Here is a 23,121-nt window from a genome sequence, read left to right as displayed (position 1 = left end):
GTGCATCAGCATTGAGAATTAAAACTCAAAAGGAAACATTACAGTAATGAGGGAAACATGTGCTTGATTGGCATGAAAAATAAAGTCACAACGCAAAAAAAATAAAGAAAGATAGAAAAGAATAAGAATAAAAATAGATCAAAAAATGGTATGGTCCTGCAACCGGCCTCATTTACTTTATGCAGAGTATCATTTCTTATGCTTTTCATTTGATATTAGAATCACGTGACCAGGACGTGTTTCACCCAATAGTGCAATTATATAGTAGTTCAACTGTTTCTGTCAACTGACTCCACTTTTACTCACCTTTAAGACTGTCACAAAATAGAAAATAAAACATTGTGAGGCTTTACTCTGTTAGTGTACCCTATCTAGTGCATCATACATTCAGGGAACAGAAGCACATGGCAAAGAAATCAGAACAGAAACACCAGCAGAGGGGTGACATCGCTCTCAAGACAACGGTCTTCGCCAGCACCATCGGCCAATCAGAGTGAAGGACACAGCACAGTTCTCCAGTCACTTTGTTCAAACAGTCGATCCGGGAAACTCCTTTAAGTCATTTAGTGCAAATGTATAAAGCTAGCAAAGTATTTCACACCAGTTTCATTAAGAGACAATTTACTGTTCAGAAGTATAGCCCCATCACTCGGTTAAAAACTGCTCCCAGATCTGTGATGCCTAACTTAAACTACCCAAAAGTTAATAGTGTTAATAGCTTTGATTTTTGGGGGACGCTGATTACAATGTGGCTGTATTTGATTTAGCATGCAAGCGTTTAAGTGCGCGCTCATTCTAGCGGTTACGGATACAGCGTGTCAGTGTGCTGAAGGGTTTGAGAAATGTCGGAGAGTCTCGTGTCACACGTGTGTTTTCTGGTAAAGTCACATGTGCATGTCAGTGTTTAGCTTGTCAAACACACACAGGCATTGATTTGGGCTTTTGCAAGGGAAGCTCTGAAATATACAAGATGAAACATGTTGCGATTCAAAACAAGTCATCAAATCTGCTGTAATAAAACCAAACATAAGAAATATGCCATGAAACGAAAAACGTCAATTAACTGTCACAAAAATGGATCAATTCACCCCCAACCCCATTTTTTTAAATACATTCCTCTACATAGTGGGTGAATCTCATAAAACTTATCAAGCCAAAATCAAAAGAAATGAATAAAAAAAGTTATATTTTACATAAAGAAAATGAAACCAGATTTTTGCATTGTGATATTATTTTCCTAAACATTAAGCGCCCCCATCCTCATAGCCACAATGCAAAAAAGATAAATAGTAAAATATTTAAATAGTAAAGTACAAAATACAAAAATGTGCATAATACAATAAAAAAGTATAATATTTATTTATTTATCTGTTATAAAATAATGTAAAAAAGAGATATAGTTAATTGTAAACTAAACAAAATATAAAAAACATTTTTATAATCAAAATAAATAATACATAAATAATTATATTAATATTTATAATAGAATAGCATATGCATTTGTTACTACAATATAGATGTCAAATGCATTCATTTATAGTAGTTCCTTTTAATGAATTCTACATAAAAAAAACTGTATTTAAATGATATTTTGAGTCTAATCAGAGTCATCATTGAGAATAATGAGAATAAAAAAACGTCTAAGTACATTGTATTAAAGAGAATTTGGGGGAGAAATGTCATGAAAATAGAGACACAATGCAAAAACTGCAGTATAACTGTAAAATTCCAATTCTAATGTTCCTCTTTTAATTTTGGGGTGTTTTGTGACCCTGGGCTTGTTTTGCTGAGATTCACTCTAGTGCTATATTTGTGCCAAAGTGCTCTGAAGAACAGAACATGAAAAAGCTTTAGATTGAGTTTCACAATGAAGGTCACCCGCTGTGCCACTGGCATCATTTCATCACAACACCACATGACCGCTGTTCTCTCGAGCATGTGGCCAACGTTTGTGTCACTGCTCGAATGATTTGATTCACTAAACATGTTAACGCTTTTGAGCAGCTAACTGAAATGCCAAATGCATGTGTTTTTCATGCGAGATGCCTGTGTGTGTTTGGCGTTCCATTAACCAGCACCGTCTTCAGTGTGTATTCACATGATGATTTGAACTGAAGGGGCGTTTCTTGAGTTTAGAAGGCGGAGCAAACCAATCACTGCCCGTTTCATCTCAGGCCCTCCGCAAACAACTCGTCCTGCTGCTGCCTTTTAGGGGGTGTGGCTACACTGACCCTGCCCTCGGCTTTGGGAACGAAAGGAGCCGCCCCCCGATGTCTCATCCGTGCTGTCGGTTTGAGCTTCCTCCTCCTCCTCCTCCTCCTCGTCAGGCTCCTCCTCTGGCCGGGGCTCTGAGTCTCCTCCCTCCCTGTCGCCGTCCAGTGGTACGCGAGTTCTCATTGGTTCTTTGCGCTCAGCGTAGAGCCGCTGTTCCAGAGTCAAACCAGCATGTAGCAGGTTCTCATAGGGCACGGGAATGCCCAGGGGCAGCCCGTTCATGCCCAGACCCACGCCTGCAGGCACAGAAGAGCCCTGATACACCTCCATGCCGTCAGGCAACATGGACTTGATCTTGGGCAGCCAGCGTTTGCGCACGCGCCGTGCGTTTGTGCACATGTCAGCTGCGATGACGTTCATCTCGCTCTCCTTAAAGTTGGGCGCGAAGTTCTGACAGTAGACTGGAAACACAAACGGAATACAACTCACTAAAAACGTTAATCACTCGGCATATTTCCATGACAAATATTTCTGGAAAACACACATTTAAAGAGATGGTTCACTCAAAAAGACATTTTATGTTATTATGTACTCACTCTCATGTTGCTTCAAATGTATGCTAGTATTTTACTTTTCCTGTGAAACACAAAAGGAGATATATGACAAAAAAAGTATCGAAAGAGTAGTCTGTACAATGTCTGAAAAAGTCAAATGTGACTTGTGCTCTATTCCGAGTCTTCTGAAGTCATACAATAGCGTTTTTTGACGAACAGACTGAAATTCAAGTCGTTATTAACTGAATATCGATTATCGCTGTGGCAGAGATAGTCAGTAAATAACAACAATAATTTGTGTCTGTTCCTCACTCAAAGCTATCTTATGACTTCAGAAGACTTGGAATACAGTGCACAAATCATATGGACTACTTTTATGACATTTAAATAACACTTTAATGGCATTGTTTTTCCATTTTGGACAGTAACAGTTGTGGTTACTATGAATTTGTTGTGGAAAAAATAGTCCTTTTGTGTTCTACAGAAAAAGCAACTTGCAACATGACAGAATATTCATTTTGGGGTGAACTGTGCCTTTGAAGTTAACATGAAACAGCATTTGCAATTTTATTCCATTAAGTATTTTTGATGTATTATATGTTTTGATGTATTATATGAGTTATTATATCTTGATGAAAGATACATACACTGATGAATAATTCATAAATACACCAGGAACATTCATTAAGATAGTAAATAGTAAATAGTTAATGTTGATTTCATGTTTACTTTGAAGTGCTTCACATACACTGGTTGATTATAATGAGTGTCCATTTCTAACATCATTGACATCATATATAAAGCATTACATACGTTTAACAGCATTTAGGACTCGACTGTCCAGTGGTTTTCGACTCGGGTCACTGGTTGAAGATCTTATGCCTGTCCCACAGCTGTTAGCTAATGTGTTCCTGCAGGTTCAACAAACAGCCAGCAGAAGGCACAGTGGAGACCAAAGCCATCAGAAACAAATCTACTGATATTCAATATTGAAATAACTTCAAATAACAGGATGAATCAGCAGGAGTTACACAGACAGCTATCAAATGGTGAACTGACCCTTCTTTAAGCTCCACCCCCAGTAGTTACTGTCAGAAGGGTGATTCTTATGAAACCTGTCAAGAATTTGTATATTTTACTCCCCCCCCCAAAAAAGAAGTATTTTTTTAAGGCCATTAAGATTTTGACATTGTCACAATATTTTCAGGATAGTTACGCTCGTTTTACCCCCCAATTCTCATTACCACAAATTGAAAAAATTATTATATATTATTTAAATTGTAAAGTATTTAAACATCATAGTAGTATGTTGTAAAAATAACTGAACAAACGGCATATTTTTTTCTGTAATAGATAATCAATATGTTAATAAATATCATCAATAAAAACAAAGGGAATAGCAAAAGTATAGCGCCTGACTACGTAACAGTAAAGAAAATCCTCTTTTAAAACAATTGGAATAGCAGAAGTAAACAATGTAACAAATAGTAAACAATGGAAACAGTCCAATTATGGTAATGAGAGTCGCTGTATAAAATAATGAGACTGGTAAAAGTAAATGACCGGACGCATTACGGTAATGAGAATCCTCACATAAAATAATGCGAATGGTAAAAATAAAATGTCTGGATGCATTACGGTACTGAGAATCCTCAAATAACACAATGGGAATATTAAAAGTAAAGCATATGGTCGCGTAACAGTAAAGACAATCCTGATTGTCCGGACACATTACGGTAATGACAATCCTCGCATAAGTCAAATGTAAACACGCGTTCCGGTAATTGGAATTAAAATGTGTTTAAGTGTCCTGAAAATAATGTCACAATGCAATATTAATGATCCTGAATGTAGATTTAATTTTCTTTTTCCTTTAAAATATAGTTTCATATATTGTTTGTATTTCTTTGGGGTTAAATATGACCAAGACATTTTCTTGACAGGTTTTGTGAGAATCACCCAGACAGGCTTTATAGAATGCAGCACTGGAATGCAATGGAGATTTTCATGAACAATGTTTCACCAAAATAAAGTGTTAAAATAGAGAGGATGTTTTTTGTGTTTCAAAATTGTAGTTACTCCGAATCAGAATGGAGACAAACACTTATCACAGACACTGAAAGAGAGAAGCCCATTTGATTGTGATTTCAATTATTTTCACTAGTGTAAGTGAACAACTGTTACTCAGTAAGATTCTCTGAAGAATAGTTATTACCAATACCATGAATCCAATAATAAAAAATGACAGCTCAGTAAAGTTTTTAAGGTGTGTCTTTGTGAGGGGTCATTCATTTGTTTTGATGTGACAAACCTGTCGAAGAATGTAGCTAACAGTCTCCTGAGCAGCACCTTGTGTTTGATACCAGCACACAGGTGACAGTTCATCAGCTGACCTCGGGTCATGAACACACCTGTACCTGACACACACAACACACACTTCAACTACAACTATCATGTTTATAGCCAGAGAGCGTAAGACAAACATCTGGATGAATAAGAATTAAACAAGCTGTTTCAAAGAAATATTATGGGTTAAATACAAAAAAAAGCTCTACAGACACCATTTGTGACATGCTGTCAGTTATCAAAGAAAATCATTTTGATGCGTCCCTCCTTTTGCAAAAACAAATGGACAGGTGACATTTATGTTAAAGGAATAATTCACCCAAAAACGGAAGTCCGTCATTATTTACTCATCTTCATGTTGTTCCAAATCAGTATCACTTTCTTTTTGTGGCACAAATAGAAATATTTCAAAGAATGTTGAGATTGCTGATTTCCATATAATAGCAGTTAACATCGACTCAATGTGAAAAAAAGCACTCAAAAGTGTCATAAAAGAAGTCCACGCGACTCGTACCCAAGTCTTCTGAAGACATATGATAGGTTTTTGGTAAGAATTAAACTGAAATGTCAAAGGAGAGCTCTGGTGGAAGTCAAAGATTTTTCTCAAACTGAAATTTTGAGTGCTTTTTTCATTATCAACTGCTGTTATATGCAAAACAAGTATCACAACATTCTTGAAAACAAAAGAAAGTCAAACGGGTTTAGAATGAACTTAGGGTGAGTAACTGATAGCAGTTTTTATTTTTTGGGTGAACTTTCCTTTTAAAGCGCTTAAATGAAATCTTCAGCAAAAATGTGTATTTTTTTGAGCTGCGAAATGTCTAAATTATACTTATTAAAGTGGAACTACTTTTTTAGGTGGATGAACTTCTGAATGAATGATTTCCTCAAGGGGAATTTGCAGCGATAAAGCAACCGACGTCGTTAATATATCAATAAGAGTTGTTGATTTAAAGAGACAAAACAAATGAGCAAAACAGTGACTTTATGCAAATGAGCAGCGACATGATTGGATACAGCACTCGAGTAGGAACGCCACAGATACTAAATGAAAGTTAACGGGTTTACTTTTAATCTCCAGCCAGCGCATGCTGCATTTATCTTGAAATATCCATTTAATGACAAAGTTTCATTTTTAAATAACTGAAGGGCTGACCGTGAGCTTCTCTTGTAAAAATGATCATGACTTTCACTAGCCAACATCATGTACCTCCTACTAGTTCTAGTTTCTCGCCGGGGTTTCCCTCCTTGTAGAGTTTTGGGTGGCATCGATAACCGATCTGACTGATGAGGCTGGCGGGCAGTGCCACCAGATCCCGACGAATCAGAACACAGGAACGGTTCTCCAGTGTCAGCGGCGTCAATGGCATCTCAGACTTCTCTGTAACTGTGAACAGAAAGAAAAAGTTGAACTTGAGCGGTCTGAAACTGCTCTCTTAAATGCGCCATTTATTTTGCAATGTAAGAGGCCTATTCACTCTGCTGACAACAGGTATATTCACACCGAAACCGAGACGAATAAACTGATTTCACCCCCGTACAGCAGGCAGCGCTGTTCTACAAACACTGAACGAACCTTTCAGCATTCAGCTGTCAGTGCATGATATTAATATACAGTATTTTATGCAGTTAAAGCATTTATTTACCTTTAATTTGTCATAAATACTTCATGTTCTTTCTACGTTTTGATGCATTTGGAGGCATATAGAAAATGTATTTTATGTGTGAGTAAAATGAGTCCCGAGCGTGGTCGCATACATCCTGTGTCTTCTGTGTTTGTATTGTATATCACTACGAGTATATTCCAAATGAACTCTTGAACACTGCTTTTCTTTTTTTCTCCCCTTTTCTCCTCAATTTGGAACGCCCAATTCCCAATGCACTCTAAGTCCTTGAGGTGGTGTAGTGACTCAATCCGGGTGGAGGAGGACGAATCTCAGTTGCCTCCACATCTGCGACCATCAATCCACACATCTTATCACGTGACTTGTTGAGTGTGGAGGCTTCACGCTATTCTCTGCGGTATCCACGCACAACACACCGCACGCCCCACCGAGAGCGAACCACATTTTAGCGACCACTAGGAAGTTACCCCATGTGACTCTACCCTCCCTAGCAACCGGTATGAGCTATTGAGTTAGCCACACCTCCTCATTCCAAAACCCTGCCCTCCAAAGATAATTTAGAGACCAAATCTGAGGAAAAGAGCATCATTGTTTGTTCCTGTGGCTGTCAAATTCAATAGTGGCACAATAGCGCCATCAACTGACAAACATTATGATTCAAAGCGTTAGTGATCCGCTTCAAATACAACATTATGAGAACGAGCAAAATGATTGACAGGTGAAAAGCATCAATGTCCGCAGTGAGCGGACACATATTTGTTTGCCGTTTACCAGGTCTACAGCTGTCAGAGACCGGTGAGATATCTCAGGACATTTATTTCATTCATATCTTTCAGAGAGTAGGACATTTTTTTGTGTACTTTTCCATGAAAAAAATCACTTACAGCACCTTTAACCGGGGACTGGAAACAGTTCAAGGAACAAAAAAAAAAACAAACTGAATTTTTATCAGAACACAACCGAAAACCGTGAAAACATTATTTTTAAATGCTGGTAACCAGTTATAACCAGTTAATTTTGTCCCGATAATGTTTTAATGTAGAATTACTACATACACATGCACGACTAATCCAGATACCATGAGAACATTATTAGAGGTCAAAGGTACAGTTCTCAGTTGTTCCCAAGTCTTCTCTGTAAGATATGATGCATTAATACACATTTGATGCTGTGGGGTTTGGACTCAGAAGCAGATCTGTAATTAAAATGATACTTAACTGTTCATTAACTGCTGATGTATTTACACCACACAGGAAAAGAATCAATTGCTCATGTTTGCTTATTTTGTTGAGGCAAGAGTCTTATTTTTGGGCTTGTTTTGAGAGATCTGGAAACAGTGCAAGTGCTATTTCCCCCACCCATTATCACTGAGTACTGTCATTTTAAAAAGAACATTATTAACCGTTCTTTTATTTTGTTCTAACCTTGGAAAGAAGGCTGTGGAAAAAATACAGTTTTTGCTCAAAATGAATATGAAATAGAATAGAAATAAATAATATTATTTTTAGTCCTGCCTTTAACAGCTGATTGTGGCGTGTTTTCTTAGAATGCTATCATACAGCCTCATATACAATATATATATATATATAGCACATAAAACTCTTAAAGGTACAGTAGAAAAAACTGCCTGTTAAATTGCAAGTAGAAAGAAGGTGCAAAATGCTCATGAAAAACTGAATTATTTCTGTTGTTGGGGTTCTAGTTGAGAGGGGATGCGAGGGCATAACATCCCCCTTGTTGAAAAAAAGGCAAATTGATCAATTGTCATGCATTACTTTGATCTATTTGTGCTAATAAAATATTGATTTATGTGTGATAAATAATAACAGACCTTTAGTGAAGATGATCATGAATAGATTTAGACATGTTTAGGGTTACAGCAGTCTATAATGCATAGAGAAAACATATAATAATACAGGACATTGCTTGGAAAATATAGGTAAATGCCATAAACTTTCTTTTATTTATTACCTGAATATTTGACATAGTGGGCCATAAGTCAAAATAATATTTTATGGAGCTTATAAGGATAATATCATAAGGTATGCAGAAGTCCCTGTCATGTGTCATGATGTAATAACTTCTAAGATCCTTATTTGATATATCAATTAATAGTTTTGACAATTTACTGTGACATAAAGTAGAAAATTATTCTCGATGTAACATTTCTAAAGTTAAACCGTATCATAATTTCAAAGCTGGACTATTACACCTGTGTATATGAATATATGGTAATAACAATACCAATCACGAGTCTGCTGGCGATATTTGTGTGATAACCAGCTAAAAAAAAAAAGTTAAATTACAAATTGTCCACTGCATAACACTATACACTTATCAGCCACAACATCCACCTGTCTAATATCGTGTAGGTCCCCCTCATGCCACCAAAACAGCGTCAACCTGCATCCCAGAACAGCATTCAGAGATGATATTCTTCTCAGCACAATTGTACAGAGTGGTTATCTGAGTTACTGTAGACTTTATCAGTTCTAACCAGTCTGACCATTCTCTGATGACCTCTCTCATCAACAAGACATTTCTGTCCACAGAACTGACGCTCACTGGATGTGTTTTGTTTTTGGCACCATTCGGAGTAAATTCTAGAGACTGTTTTGTGTGAAAATCGGCAGATACAGAAATACTCCAACCAGCCCATCTGCCACCAACAAACATGCCACGGCCCAAATCACTGCGATCAACATTTTTCCCCATTCTGATGGTTGATGTGAACATTAACTGAAGCTCCTGACCCGTATCTGCATGATTTTATGCACTACTGCCACATGATTGGCTGATTAGATTATCACATGGGTGAATTTACTCTCAATGGTGCCAAAACCAAAAAACATCTAGTGAGCAGCAATTCTGGGATATGGGTTGGCGTTGTTTTGGCGGCACGAGGAGGACCTATACAATATTAGACAGGTGCTTTTAATGTTGTGGCTGATCGGTGTAAGTGGACATTATTTATAAAAAAGTAACGATACGCCTTTAATAGTCACATGCATCATGGGTTTATAGTGTGTATTTTATGAAAATGAGCTCCGAGGAAGGCTGAACAAGTGACCATCAAACTGTCAGAGGTTCTTTACTTCAATTTAGCTGCAACAGATTTACACAATTCCATAAGAACTGCAATGACACGACTGCTTCTATTTGTCCTTCAGTCCTTGAATCTATCACACACACACACACACACACACACACACACACACACACACACACACACACACACACACACACACACACACACACACACACTCACACATGTTGTGTTTCCATGTTTTATGGGGACTTTCCATAGACATAATGGTTTTTATACTGTACAAACTTTATATTCTATCCCCTAAACCTAACCCTACCCCTAAACCTAACCCTCACAGAAAACTTTCTGCATTTTTACATTTTCAAAAAACATAATTTAGTGTGATTTATAAGCTGTTTTCCTCATGGAGACCGACAAAATGTCCCCACAAGGTCAAAAATTTCGGGTTTTACTATCCTTATGGGGACATTTGGTCCCCACAAAGTGATAAATACACGCTCACACACACACACACAAACACACTCATTCACTCACTCACACACACACACACTCTCTCACACACTCACTCACTCACACTCACTCACTCACTCACTCACACACACACACACACACTCATTCACTCAGTCACTCTTTCACTCACACACACTCACTCACTCACACACTCACACACACACACACCATGTGACTCTCTTGAGTGGTAACTGATTGCAGACAGAATGGATTTGAGAATGCCTAAATCTGATAGTAGTGCCAAAAATAAATAAATAATTTAAAACTGGTACATGTCGCCCCAGGACACTGCAGCCAAACTTTATTGAAGCAGTCTGTCAGAAAACTGTGTCATTTGGGCCCCATTCATTATCATTTCAGTTAAATATGTTTTACTGAAAGAACAAAGATTTTCTTTCATTCTTTAAATAAAATAGAATGATTTATGTAGGTGCAGCTAAGACTAAAATGCTTTATTTATTTTCAGAACAATGCTGTGACATTTCCTCCTGGTTTTTCTCACAGTGTTTGTCAGTAATTCATTATGTTTGCACTTGCTCAACAGTTCAACTCTGTTATTTAGAAAAAAATAAAAACATTTGTAGAAAAATGATAGCGCTTGGTACAAACATATGAAGAGTAAATAATGTTGTATGCTGTGATGTTATTTGCATTATAGTCCTGTCACGCAACGTTCAGCTGTAAAACACTTCACATGTAAGATTGGGGGTAATACTTCTGAAAGCCCATATTTATTGTCCACTAATGTGAATTATAGTTTCAGTCCGGGTACATTGAGCCTGAGGTCAGAAAATCTGATTTAAAAATTCAGGAGTAACCTTTCAAATGAAATGATAACAATTCAACTAAAGCAGGATTTCATTTCATGCTTTTGAAAGATTAAATTCCAGAGAAAGAGCATCTCTAAACAGCGTGTAATATTATATCATGTCATCTTTCACACTGGTCTGTGCTATCTCAGTTAAACAGACGTCATTGTTCACACTTCTGTTAATGCACGTTTCTTCAAACAGCCTGTGCTCGTGACAGCTCTCTGGCTCATGGACAATTCTTCCAGTCACTCGTACATATACAGCATACATGATTTTACTGTCACACTCATTTCACATTCACTTGCCATTCAACTTATTTGAAATCTCACGTCAAAGACATGCGACAGAACAAAAGAACAAATCGAAAAAGTGTTAAAAGAATAGTTCACCCAAACATGAGAATTCTGTCATCATGCATTCACCCTCATGTGTTTCCAAACCCATATCACTTTCTTTCTTACAATGTTGTTTAACAGTTTTTCAGCTTTGCAGATGTTGTTGTATGGCAAGCCTGATTGGCTGGCTGTGTTAAGAGCATTTCTAAATATTTGAAAAAGAAAATGCAAATCGTTGCATTCCATCCACTATGTCAAGTGCATTATCTCAAAAGAGCAAGAGTTGTATTTGTGGTATTGGAGCATCAACCAAGAGACACAGAATAAAGGAGGGCTGAAATAGTTGCTATGCTCATCCGCCGTTATGTCGATCCTTTCGTTGTGCCAGTCACATTCAGCTATCGCCCACCCGAAACACGTGCACAAATGGGTAAAACACGTCATCATTTTGCGAATAAATTTCATTATCTTACTTGAAATGAATCTTTGTTAATACTAGTTAATAAAATACTATAGTTGATTGTTAGTTTATGTTGACTCATCTTAACACACAACTTTTGATTTGAAAAATGTTTATGTTGAAATTAACATAAACTAAGATTAAAAGCTGCAAAAGTATTGTTCATTGTTAGTTCATGTTCACTAATGTTATTAACTAATGTTAACGAATGGAACCTTATTGTAAAGTGTATTATTAGTTTTATAATATAGGGTGGCACAGCAGAAGTTCCTGGGTTCGAGTCCCGGCTCAACTGGGCCTTTCTGTGTGGAGTTTGCACGTTCTCCCCGTGTTCGAGTGGGTTTCCATCGGGTGCTCCGGTTTCCCCCACAAGTCCAAAAACATGCAGGTTAAGTGAATTGGAGACTCTAAATGGCCCCATCCCCTAGCCACTGGGGGTTGCTTCAGGAAGGATGTCTGGCATAAAACTTGTGCCAAGTCAAATATGCGGATCACGGATGGTCCGCTGTGGCGACCCCTCACAAGAGCAGCCGAAAGAAGAAGAAGATCATTTTTTATAATACATATATATATATATTATTTACAATGATTTTTGAGGGGCTTTCTTAGCAAATATTTATATATGCGATTCATTGCAATTCATTTGATTAATTAATTGTCATTCCATGTAATGTGTCAAAATTGAATCGATTGACAGCCATATTTACATGTACTATATATTAACATCATTTTTAATGATAAAATGAGTTACAGTGCATTCGGGGTATACATTTGATCAGTTTGATTCATTCACTCACACACAGAAATCTATAATTAATATCCCAAAAAATGATAAATTATTTTAGATCAATAATTACATTTGCTGGGTTTTCACCCAACTATTTTTATGTAAATCTGCGTAAAGAAAAACAGAATGGAAATTCATGAAATGCTCAAAAACCCTTAACATTTGCTTAAAAGTTTATGCACTGGGCAGAGGTGGATCTTCTAATGTTTTGCATGAGTCAAAATGTGCATTAATGTGATTGAAACATATATTCGCAAACGATGGCGTGTTTTGACCATGTGTGCACGTGATATGGGTGTGCAGTATCTTTATGTGACTGGCCTAATGAAAGGTCCAACCTTGGCTCATAACTCTTGACATTGAAAAGTGTTAGAGCATTAGAGCAAATACAACTCCCCGAAACAAGGAGGTCATTCAGCTGCTCTATCACGACAAGGTGGGCTCCCTCAAGATCATGCACATGACGTAGTGGATGGAAACGTGCAATGATTCGTATTTTCTTTAGTCAAATTTTTAGAAAAGCAAGGTGGATGGAAAAAACATTTGGATGGAAATCCAGCCATTGTTACTAATGCAAATATCCATTCCTGATATCAACAAATGATTGTTTTGATTTTTGATAACGGTAATTCAGTTTTCACCATGTTAACTTCAGATATCTGTAATGTTATTGTAAGAAAGCCTTAGAGTATATGTCTTTATTTAGCGTTCAGTTATTTGATTTATGAAATCCTTTTAGAGATATCTGAAATATAAAATCTAACATGCTGAAATAAAGTTACAGATATCAAAAATGAGCATTTTTATACTAGTTGCATTTTAATTGTTACATCAGGAACATCAGGAATGGATATGTGTACAAGTAACAATGTAATTATTGATATCGAAAATGATCATTTTTACTAGTATTAAGAATATTGCTGATCTCAAGAGTTAGCATTTTAACTAGTGCAAATTGAATTGTTGATATCTATCATTCATATCCTGCACATGATTCAATGTTAATTCACCTTGCCATAGTTGTTGTATAGAAAAGAGCTACAGGAAGATTCTTCCAAAATTGTCCCATTTGAGTTCCACAGAAGAAAGTTGTACGGGTTGAGTTGAGTAACCACTGACAGAATGTACATTTTTGCATGAACTGTTAAATGAAACTGTAAATTAATATAAACTCTATTTACTTGCGTAAGCGTTAGCGGAGCGGCCACATAGCTGGCTGTAGGTTTCTTCAGCATCAAAGATCTCTTCCTCAAGCTCCTCATCCTCATTCTGGTACGATGTCGGACTGTCGGTGGTCGGCAGGCTGGATGCTCCTGGACTGGAGCGTTCTCCGGTGGCCACAGGATACGGCGTGGCCCCGGGCAGAAATACTCCAGCGGTCCCGGCGAAGAACATAGAGCTGCCCCGTGCTGAACGGCCACCATCGCCATTTGAGGCTCTTTTACCACCACTGATGTTCTGGAGGTTAAGCAGCGGATCAGATCCTTCCAGCTTGATTCTGCGCGTCTGGCCTGGCAGCAAGGACGACCAGCCCGGCGGTCCCAGCACCGAGCCCGAGTTGTTACTGGGACTCTGTGGCTCTGAGCCCAGATCGTCCATGGCGGCAGTGGCCGAGTCGCAGTGCGGCGAATTAGCTTTGAACATCAGGTCCATGCCGCGCTCCACGATGTGCTGGATTTGCAGGTAACCGGCAGTGTACATCACCACCAGCTGCTCGCTGGCCGCCATGGTGAGCTTGCCCGTGTAGCAGAAGCTGAGGATCTGCTGGAAACATGCCGGCGTCACAGACGAGGGCAGCTCAAACCGCGCTTTAGCGCTGCTGCTGAACAGGTCACGGAAATACAGGCTGCTCGCCGCCAGCACGGCGCGGTGAGCTTTGAAGGCTTGACCTTTGACCAGAATGGAGACGTCGCAGTACTGCCCCAGTAAACGCTGCTCATTCAGCGAGCCCAACACCGTGCTGCCGAAGTTTGGGATCTCCACGTGAAGCATCTGGGACATAGCGGCCCACTTTCACAAACACACCATCAACAGAGCCAGTGAGAGGTCATCTGAAGAGAGACAGTGAGAGAATAAATAAATGACAGCTGCTTTATTATTCAGAAAAGACGTGACTAGTGTTCCCACCAGCTATTCCTTTCACCATACACAATCATCTAATACAACCCTATCAGTACGGATCTGTTGTTACTTAAACAAATATAGCTAAACTTTATTACAGCTTTAACAGATTCAGATTTGGTACCGATAATCGGTTATCGGCTTTTTAATATTGGGTCTATTGATATGGTACCATTTTTTGAGTCTCTAAAGAATAGCACCCAATATCACCAATGTATTCAACAGGACACAACTGTGCTAACTCGTTCTTCACAGGGAATTTAATCATATAATGTATTTTTGCATAAATTACTCAACAGCCATTGATTCTCATGAGAGAAATGCATTTTAACCCTTAAAAGATTTTTGTATCCTGGAGGATATTTGAGAGAATGGGGAAAGGAGTCATGAGTAAGTGTTCGTTTTTATCTTATCAACATCTAAAATAACATGGCAGCATTCTTTGAGAAGACAGCTGACTTCGAGGCAAATGTTCCTATGTTTTTAATGTTAAAGTTATTATCATCATTTTTATAATCTTTAATATAAAAAAAAAAAAAAACACGCACACAAACAAACTATCAAAAATTGCAAAAAAAGCTAAATGGAAAATAGCGACAAAATAAAAGGTATCTTTATGATCCTTTCATTTTTTAAGGGTCAAAATTAACAGTCGTACAGAATAAAGATGAAAATTAATTGACCCTCCTATGTTTTTCGGTCATTTTTTACCTAAATTAATTTTCCTCATTTAATAAAAATGGTTTCCTTCATCTGAGCAGTACAAGACCTTTCCTCCATTTGCCATCTGAACATACAAAAAAAACAAAAAACAGAGCATTAATTTGTTTAATCTGTTAAATACAATCAATAAATCAGCAACAATCCACACTACAGTAATTACAGGTTGAGAGTTGAGACTCTAAAACATCCTCAGTGCAAAACACACACTCACGCATGCACACTCACACACACACACACACACACGCACACTACACACACACACACAGACACAGACACACTACACACACACACAAACACTCACACTACACACACACACACTCACACACATACACTCTACACACACTACACTCACACTACACACACACACACACACACACACACACACACACAGACACACACACACACACACACACATACACACTACACTCACACTACACATACTCACGCACACACACACTCACGCACACACTCACTCACGCACACACACACACACACACTGTCGCTGTCCTTTTCTGCATATCATGGCGCCGTTTTGTGGTCAGTTTTTATAAATATGCCGGCTTATTTTTGCTTATCACGGCCCATTCGGCACGTTTCGCGGACGCACCACTGGCCCACTCAATGCTCCTGCTGGCTAGTCCACCCATGATTGGCCCAAAAGTGCGTCTGCCCACCAGGAAAATGCCCGGTATGCAAGATTTCCAGTCCAGCCCTGGTCCTATCACAGGAACATTGACTAAACAAATGTGGTGTTGTCCTGTGATATTTGCTAGCAATAATCTTCGATCTGTAACATCCACCCCAAATCATGGTTAGCATAAAACATGTTTTGAGAGAGAAATGCTATGGGTTATCAATATTCTTTCAATTGTAATGTGTGATTTATTACAAAGCACACTACTACAGAGTGCTTCTACCAGAATTTACAACATTATCTATTCAAATGATAAGCATATCACTTATAATCCACATCAAAACTTACTGTTACACTTAGTTTATTCATTTTAAACCATGATTTTAACTATACATAAGTAATATTTACATTATATTCATAATGTTAGCCAGAGGGGAACTGGCCCCCACAGTGAGTCTGGTTTCTCCCAAGGTTATTTTTCTCCATTAATCTACATCTTATGGAGTTTTGTGTTCCTTGCCACAGTCGCCTACAGCTTGCTCACTGGGGTTATCAATACAATTATTATTTAATTACTTATTTTTAAACATGATTAACAATCGTATTTAATCTAATTACACAGTGATGATTAATCGACTTTATAGACATTACAGTTTTATCTTCTGTTAATGCTGATCTTCTGTAAAGCTGCTTTGAAACGATGTGTGTTGTGAAAGGCGCTATACAAATAAAATTGACTTGACTTAACTGTTATGGGTTAAAGTAATGTCATGCTTTTGGGTTAAGCTCAAGGTTAGTAATGATAAATAAATATTGCTATCTGCATTGGCTATTGAAAAACCCCTATCGGTCAATCGGTAGTCTCACAATACAGTGAATCGAGACTAAAACACTTGAAGATGATAAACATATTTGAGATCACAGCGTTCATCAGACACAAACACAATCATTACACAAACTCTCACGAGTCACACAGTGACACACAACACACATCACACTTACTCAGTCGTCACAATGTGATGACAAACACTCATAAACCACACACATGGAGAAGTTCCACTGTTGAGAAACACTGAAGTCCATTTCCAGGAACGTCAACTGAAAAACAGCCGCCTCCTTCACTTCTCCTTCTATCTGTCTCGCTCACACAACCGACCTGAACCGTCTGTCCAGATGATATATAACGCATTCACCAGCCAACACTAGTCCAATAGAAACACACACACTGTCTGCGGCAATACTGCAAATTGAATTAGCTCGTTATGGATTGGAGAGAGATTTGGGAAGCTTTAGAGAGAATTGTTGTATTGTGTTTTACAGATGAGGACATTTATTTACAAAGCAAGCATTAAACAAAATACAATTTGGCTTTAACTATTTTCATTAGTGGAGCAAAATTAGGCAAAATAACTGATCATATTGTGTCTAAAATTAAATTTACTCGATATTTAGAGATGCCAAATTTGCTCAGTTGTATGTCAGAATCCAAATCCTTTCAAGCAGAACAAAACGTATATCTCAGATACAGGATTTGCAGGAAATGAGTAATAATATAATTAGATATATTAAACTAAAGAAAACTAACAAGAAACACAAAACTCTCACAGGTGAGAGAAAACAGACAAGCATAAACTAGACTTAACTAAAAAGAACTGTCTGGAAACAGGAACACAACAGGCACAATATATAGAGAGGAGAGCACATGAAGTTGACATAACAATGACAAGGATTTTTCAGAAAACTATTGTGGATGGAATATTTACACAGTATCTAGAAATCTTGAACGTTGTTTTCTTTCAAATTTGGCAGTTTTATTAATTTTCTCCACTTTCAGACTGCTTGGACCCTGATACAATTCTACTGTAATGAATCATAGTCTTAATGTGAAGATACTGATGAATTAAGCAGCAATTGATTCATAATAAAGATGGTTAAATCTGTTTCTCTCAATTTCATTTGTTTTTTACTTGAACTGTTTTTTATTGGCATTACAAATAATTGTACATTCAGATCACTAAAACATTTGTTAGTTTATACAAATAAATGTAGTTTAGTTGCATACAAATAAATAGCACAAAACAAATTAAGATAATATATATATATATATACACACACACTGGCGGCAATAAGTTTGGAATAATGTAAAGATTTTGCTCTTATGGAAAGAATTTGATACTTTATTCACCAAAGTGGCATTCAACTGATCACAATGTATTGTCAGGTCATTAATAACTCAAAAATGTACTATTACAATTTGGAAAAAAATATTCAGAACTTCTTAAACTTCAAAGAGTTCTCATCATAAAATCCTCCATGTGCAGCAATGACAGCTTTGTAGATTCTTGGCATTCTAGCTGTCAGTTTGTCCAGATACTCAGGTGACCTTTCACCCCACACTTCCTGTTGCACTTGTCATAGATGTGTCTGTCTTGTCGGACACTTCTCATGCACCTTACAGTCTATCTGATTCCACAAAATCTCAATGGGGTTTAGATCCATAACACTCTTTTCCAATTATCTGTTGTCCAATGTCTGTGTTTCTTTGCTCATTCAAACCTTTTATTTTTATTTTGTGTTTCAAAAATGGCTTTTTCTTTGCAATTCTTCCCATAATTCCTGCACCCCTGAGTCTTCTCTTTACTGTTGCTACATGAAACTGGTGTTTAGCGGGTAGAATTCAATGAAGCTGTCAGCGGAGGACATGTGAAGCGTCTATTAAACTAGAGACTCTGATGTACTTGTCCTCTTGTTTATTTGTACATATGGTCTTCCACATCTCTTTCTGCCCTTGTTAGAGACAGTTGTGCTTTGTCTTTGAAGACTGTAGTGTACATCTTCAGTTTTTGGCAATTTCTAGCATTGTATATCCTTCATTTCTCAAAACAATGATTGACTGATGAGTTTCTAGGGAAAGCTGTTTCTTTTTTGAAACAGATATAATGGCAAGTGATTTTCTAGATTAGCAATTTATCATGATTACTTGAGGATAAGGTGTTTTGGAGTGATGCTGCTGTCTAGATTTGATCAAAAATGACTTTTTTCAAATAGTGATGGATTCCAAACTTTTGGCCACCAGTGTATATACATATATATCAAATATAGAGTAAAACTGGTTCAGCATGAGTGTATGCAGCTGTGTTTGTGTGATCAATGCTGCATCTATATGTCACAGAGGCACGAGCTGCAGTAAGAGACAGAGACAGAGAGTGAGACAGGCAAGGAAGGGGTGTGAGACAGTGGAAAGTCATTTAAGGATACAAGAAACAGCAACTGCAGCAGGACACCTTCATCACACACACACACATGCACGCACAGTCGCACACACACATGCACGCACACGCACAAACTCACTGCAGATTTTACTGTAGGCAAAACTTGTCCTGAAAAATCAGTGCAGATCATTGTCATGTGGTTTGCTGTGATGAGCATCTGCACTGTCATTATATGAACAGCATATGATCTCAAACAAAACTCATATGTTTACTCAGAATCAAAAAGAATGAAAGTATGTCTATTTTTAGGAACACTCATTTTTTTTGCACTGCAACATTATCAAGTCATTTTATTTGAATGAATATCCATCCATCATTTTTGTACTGCCTTTATGCCCATTTTAAAATAATTAATTGTACTACAGTATTGAGAACTGAATTTGCTTTTGTCATTAAAAATGTATATACTCAATTATTTGTGATTAATTAATAAACACTTCATTCATGGCACATCTACACATCATGTTCTGACAATAGTCACAGAGAAGACTTCAGCTTTAATACATCATATAGAGTCAAGGGTAAAGTGATACAAGAAATACAACTCGCCTGACAGTGCTATTATGTGCATGAGCTATAATCAGAATTTCTTTTTTATTTGTCTGCTCTTAACATTTTGAAGGCCACATGAACCTTTTCACTCAGAGAGAATTCTGATATGAACACCATCAAACGTCACAAGAAAGGAGTAATGATAATAAAGGCACAGTTGCTTATTTGTTAGGAAAACAATATAACAATGCTGAAAACAGAATTCATTTTCTTCATGCAAAATATCATTTCTTTGCTTGCTTTTGATTTTGAGGTGAAATTTGATTTGTCAGGTTTCACGGCTTACTCAATGTCTGTCCTGTTTTTGTGCGTCAGGTTGATTTCAGGTGAACGAATGTGACCAAAGATGACATGTCATGACATTAAATGCAAATGAAGACACAGAAAAACTACACAAGCTTCACACCAGAAAACAACATGAAAACACAAGTCAGTCTTGCTTCAAACATTTGCATTGTTTTCCACAGCTGCGAGCCATACTAGCAGAGTGTCTCTAGAGCAAATGTCCAACATTCAAAATCTAGAAATGTCATTAAGCTGATTTTATCCAAAGGATTGTTCATAACAATGCCTACTGGAATATATAAATATAGAAATATGTGTGGTTGACCGATAAGGGTCTGTAAATGACCAAACACCGTAAATGTGACACCAACATCTATAGAGCAGGGAGGACAATGGCCAATATATGTAGAAGTTAGGAATAATGTTCAGTCAGTCTGTCACATGACCTGTAAATGATGAACCGCCAACCTGAGACCCAAGCAGACACAGCATCAATGTATGTCTGTGCCCACTGAACTCATTCACAACTCATTCCTGTTCATTCTGCAAGTTAATCCACAGCGCTGCAATGCAGTGCCCGCACACACACACACACAAACGCGCACGCAACGCACGCACACACACGAGTATGTACGTGCAGGAATAATGTTGAGTCAGATGTGCACACACTAAATATAGACTTTGCACATCATTGATAAGGAACATACAGTCATGGACTCCATAAACCCATATAGATCTTCAAAGGAGGTGTTCATTAATTGGCACGTCTGCCTGTGCATTTATCAGAACATATTTGTCTGAGCATTTATCTGCGAATAACTGCTGCGTATTTATTCACAAGTGTCCGACTGTGCATTTATCAGCGCATGTCTGTCTGCGCATGCATCGACAAATTACTGCCTGTGCATTTATCTAGAAATATCTATCCATGCATCTATCAGTGCATGTTTGTCTGTGCATTTATCAGCATGTATCTGTCTGTCTGCAGTCTGCACCATGATGCACTGCTGCAAAACTCTTCAGACTCTGATTTCTTCAGAATAAAGGAGCAGTCTGGGTCATTTTGTCCTCAGTAAGACAAAATCACATTCAGCTGTCTAAAGAGTTTATGCCAGAGAATCTGCGGATGCTGAAACCCGAGTTACTCCAGCAGAAATACATATATATATATATATATGCTCACGTCCTCGCTGACCTACTTCATATGAACAATCCGCTTTATACATTTTCAAACACTGCAGCATTCTCATGTGTAAGTGAACAGACACAATACATTCAGTGCACTTTGAGACCGCAATGCTCCCTGGCAACAACCCAGCCAATCGGAGTGTCTGAGGAGAATTCTGGGATGTACAGGAGATGAGAGAAAAACACCATCTCAGCATTCTCTCAAAAAACTCCAAAACACTGCATTCGCACAAACTGAGTGGCCGTAGTTCTGTATGTTTGAATCAGGAGAGGTACAGTTTATCATGCTTCCATGAGAATTATCAACCATATTTCATTTACAGACAGTACGTGCCAGACGTCTCGTAACACAGTGCATGTTATGAAGACGATGTGTGCTGTTATGATGAAGTCGGGGTTGCAATTTCACACTTGAAAAATGTATTATCTCAATCAGTATCTTTGTCCGATTTTCTAGTAAAAATAAGAAAACATTTGTATATGTTTTTTTTTGTACAAGTTGTATATGTAAACATTAGTTAATGCACCATGAACTAAATAAACAATCACATTTCTAAATAACACTGACACAGATGAATAAAAGCTGTAAAAACATATTGTTCATTGTAATTTCATAATAGTTAATGCATTATCTAATGTTAATGAAAGGTGCACTCATTACAAAAGTTTAACTTGTAAAATATGAAATGTACTTTTGGCAATATATGCAGGAAATCACGAGCACTCACATTAAAATGAAGACTCCAGTCATATCAGTAACCTTATAAAAGCTGTTTAATTCTACATGTTAGAATCACATGACCAGCCGAATACTACTCGCTCATTTAACGGCCTGTTATTTGACACTTTCACTCATTGATTGAAGTAATTATGGTTGACTGTGAAAACTACATTTCTACATGGCATATAAAACTGAAAACTATTGATTTTAAAGATGCCGCATCCAAGCCGCTATGTGTCAGTGTGAGTCCAAGATGACACGAAGACAAAAATTGTGTCATCATTACTTGCCTTCATATTGTTCCAAACTAGGGCTGCAACGATTAGTCGATGTTATCGGCAACGTCGACAATAAAAAATTGTTGACAAAAATTGTAATTGTCTAATAGTTGTTTGATCTCATTTATGGTAAGATGAGATCACATTAAACTCTAATGATGAGAGCAGCACTGCAGTTCACGACTGACTGATGAGAGGAAGAATTACACCGAACACCGTCCAGATGCACTCGAAACACCCCGGCGTTACATCTTTAATGCAGATATATTTAATGTGTTACAGCTTTATTAAAGTTAAAATAATACAGAAGCAGATCATGTAAATAACTACAAACTGCGAAAGGGTAATTTCTCTGTGCGGTCAGCGCCTCTTCTATGAGATGTGTGAATGTCCCGATCTAAGGGGGAGAGATTTAAACTGAACCGGCTGATGCACACTCTGTCACGGGACGCTCGTCCCTCGAGCACACACACTTAATGCAGCTAGATTATAACGCGATGACTCGTGACTTATTGAATCATAATATATGTCACTGTGCATTTCTTATTATTTCTTAAATTGTGCAATACTCAGCTTTATTAATATGAGAGAGTTTGTTTTGAGAGAGGTGAAGTCTTCACCCCATTATACACTGCAACAATATACGTTTATGATT

The 23,121-nt window shown here is 37.6% G+C and overlaps 1 protein-coding gene across 2 annotated transcripts in view; it reads right to left on the bottom strand.

The window, feature by feature from the left end:
• Window positions 1-1,548: 1,548 nt before the first annotated feature.
• The window catches only part of LOC127635556 (nucleus accumbens-associated protein 2), a 48,076-nt gene continuing 26,503 nt past the window's right edge, over window positions 1,549-23,121 (bottom strand). For both annotated transcript variants that reach the window (XM_052115662.1, XM_052115671.1), the window contains exons 2-6: window positions 13,874-14,743; window positions 6,325-6,501; window positions 5,080-5,185; window positions 3,582-3,679; window positions 1,549-2,675 (exon numbers count right to left, since the gene is read on the bottom strand). In XM_052115662.1, coding sequence (XP_051971622.1) covers window positions 2,209-2,675; window positions 3,582-3,679; window positions 5,080-5,185; window positions 6,325-6,501; window positions 13,874-14,693 — 1,668 coding nt within the window. In that variant the 5' untranslated portion in view covers window positions 14,694-14,743 and the 3' untranslated portion in view covers window positions 1,549-2,208. The remainder of the gene's footprint in view (window positions 2,676-3,581; window positions 3,680-5,079; window positions 5,186-6,324; window positions 6,502-13,873; window positions 14,744-23,121) is intronic.

This window comes from Xyrauchen texanus, chromosome 4 (assembly GCF_025860055.1).
Source record: "Xyrauchen texanus isolate HMW12.3.18 chromosome 4, RBS_HiC_50CHRs, whole genome shotgun sequence".
In the NCBI taxonomy this organism is placed as follows: domain Eukaryota; kingdom Metazoa; phylum Chordata; class Actinopteri; order Cypriniformes; family Catostomidae; genus Xyrauchen; species Xyrauchen texanus.
Note: the sequence above shows the minus strand (reverse complement) of the source record. Positions and strands in the feature narration are given on the sequence as shown.